Here is a 2,455-nt window from a genome sequence, read left to right as displayed (position 1 = left end):
GTATCTTCTTTTTATGTTCCGAAATTTGTTGTTTAATTCTATGTATACAAAAGTAATAAATAAAATTGCTATTTTAACACTGAAATGAAAAATATTTACCAAACATATTAAATTCTAAAACCATTTAAGGCAATATCAGACCTAATATCAGAATTTTAATGTCCCATACACTTCAAATTTTTAAACCTTACAAGCTTATTAAGCTTATAATTAAAGAATAAAAGAAAGGGAAATACTCATAAATGAAGGAAAAACAGCTCAGTAAATTAACTCTAGTTAGCTGGACATCATGCAAAGTGTCCTGCACTCAGAATACGTCCTCGCTCTGTAACCAATAGGTATTTTCTTTTCAGACAAGTTGCTTCTCATAGGCTCCATGGTTTCTTCTAAAAAATAAGGACTCTGCTACCTTAGGAAGATGTAATGAGATTACATGTTTAAATGTTCAGAGAAATAGTAAAGCAATGGAATAATTTCTTCTTGAACTTTATTCCTGAAACCATTTTGGAATCCCAAATAAAGCTTGGTGTATGTTTTTCTATAAGTTCTAATATTCAAATGTTACAGTTTTCAGAAGATGTTATTAAGTGCTAATTTTGGTTATTAGTTGTATTCATTGTGGCTTGTAATTCAGGGCATCTTACCTAATTCATAACTTACTGCAAAATTTATATATATATATATATATATTCTCATTAAAATGGATTACCTAATTGTCTCCCATCACTGAGTTCATCAATCACACCAAGGGCAGAAGACTAATTGTCTAAACCCAGCTTGGACAACTACCACTCCTTCTCTACCTCCTCAAACTCTGAGACAGCAGATCCATGCTAGGATGCTGGATCTCCACGGTCCTCTCCAACTAACAGACAAGACAGAACCCTGCTGTGATTGTTTTTCGGTTCCATGAAGGAAAGGCAAGTGGACATTTTCTCATTTCCAAGACATGTACTAACAACATGTAACATCCCCTAATTATTACTCAGCTCTGTTCTCCTTTCAGAGATCACTGGACATCAATATTTTCATAGTGATAATCACAATTTCAATATTGGGTGTCTCCTGTTTTGCTTTCACTCACCCTGCTTCCTAGGAGCTACTCAACAAACAGTCAAATGACCTTCCTGGGACTATGCAAAATATGGAATGCTTTCTGAATCTGTGTGCCATCCCCAGGCAGCAGCCATGCTTATCTGCTCTGTATTGATCCAATTTTAAAATATGTGCTGCAGAAAAAGCACAAAGCCCTGTTTGATACACAAATACTCATGAGTCACAGATGAGGCTTAGCTCTGGTAAATCCAACTCACTTACTTTAGATTCTGAGAATTTTATTGAATGACTTCCTGTGAGGTAGAATTTTAAAATATATTGAAAGCTTGAGGAAGAGCTGCGAGTAGCCCAAGAGATTTTCATGATTATAGAGACACATTGCTAGAGGGGCCAACCACAAGTTTAATCCCACTACTCGGTGAAAAGATAACATGGAACCTTCTGCTATCAAACCAAAGCTGCTGCACAGGATATAAAAAGCCTCAAGGTACAGATCTGATAGCAAAAGGGAAAGGAAACTCTGATCTCCCTGAAACATTATTTGAACATCCCTGACTGTGGAGAACAATCCCAACTAATAGTGGTTAAAGAAAAGACAAACATGGCTTTCAAAGGATAACATACCATGAAGGCCCAGGCTAAGTCTAGCTAAGAGGTGGGCTCCAGATAAGATTTTTAGTGTAGGGCAAGCATCAACTTTCTCAGTATTTGTGTAGCTAAAGCTAGGAGGCCTAGCTGGCAGAGCAGGGTGCTGGGAACAATGACTGACCATAAGTACATAAACTAATAAACACCATAGGTTTGAACTCTATATATGAAGCACCATGAAAACTAGGGGGTCTGCATCAGTGAAGGCATCCTGGTGGCAAAGGTCAGTCATTATCAGATTGCAGGATGGGTTACAATGGCAGCTAAACAGCAAGCGAGTCCATGGAAACAACAGAATGGTCGGAACGGCCTTTTTTCCCGTTCTTCTGACTTGTAAAGAAAGGTTGTCTTCCTTGAACTTAGGGAACCCCTTAGCTTCTTGGAAAATTCAAAGAAGGAAGACACAGGAGACAGCCCAAGGGGACAATACAAGATTTTCTGCTCAACTGGACATTTCAAGATCCAACAACTAATTAGAAAAGTCAGGCCAGGCATGGTGGCTAGCATTTTGAGAGGAAGAGGCAGGAGGATTACTTGAGCTCAGGAGTTCAAGACCAGCCAGGGCAACAGAGTGAGACCTTGTCTCTACAAAAGAAGAAGAAGAAGAAGAAGAAAAGAAGAAGAAGAAGAAGAAGAAGAAGAAGAAGAAGAAGAAGAAGAAGAAGAAGAAGAAAAAGAAGAAGAAGAAGAAGAAGAAGAAGAAGAAGAAGAAGAAGAAGAAGAAGAAGAAGAAGAAGAAGAAGAAGAAGAA

The 2,455-nt window shown here is 37.9% G+C and overlaps 1 protein-coding gene across 1 annotated transcript in view; it reads right to left on the bottom strand.

The window, feature by feature from the left end:
- The window catches only part of LOC105523415 (ankyrin repeat domain-containing protein 20A2-like), a gene marked incomplete at its 5' end in the record, with an annotated part of 97,325 nt that overhangs the window by 35,718 nt on the left and 59,152 nt on the right, over positions 1–2,455 (bottom strand). The window contains one exon of the mRNA XM_011958228.1: positions 3–38. Coding sequence (XP_011813618.1) covers positions 3–38 — 36 coding nt within the window. The remainder of the gene's footprint in view (positions 1–2; positions 39–2,455) is intronic.

This window comes from Colobus angolensis, unplaced genomic scaffold (genome assembly GCF_000951035.1).
Source record: "Colobus angolensis palliatus isolate OR3802 unplaced genomic scaffold, Cang.pa_1.0 Scaffold460, whole genome shotgun sequence".
NCBI classification, from domain to species: Eukaryota; Metazoa; Chordata; class Mammalia; order Primates; family Cercopithecidae; genus Colobus; species Colobus angolensis.
This window is presented reverse-complemented; position numbering and strand designations above follow the sequence as displayed.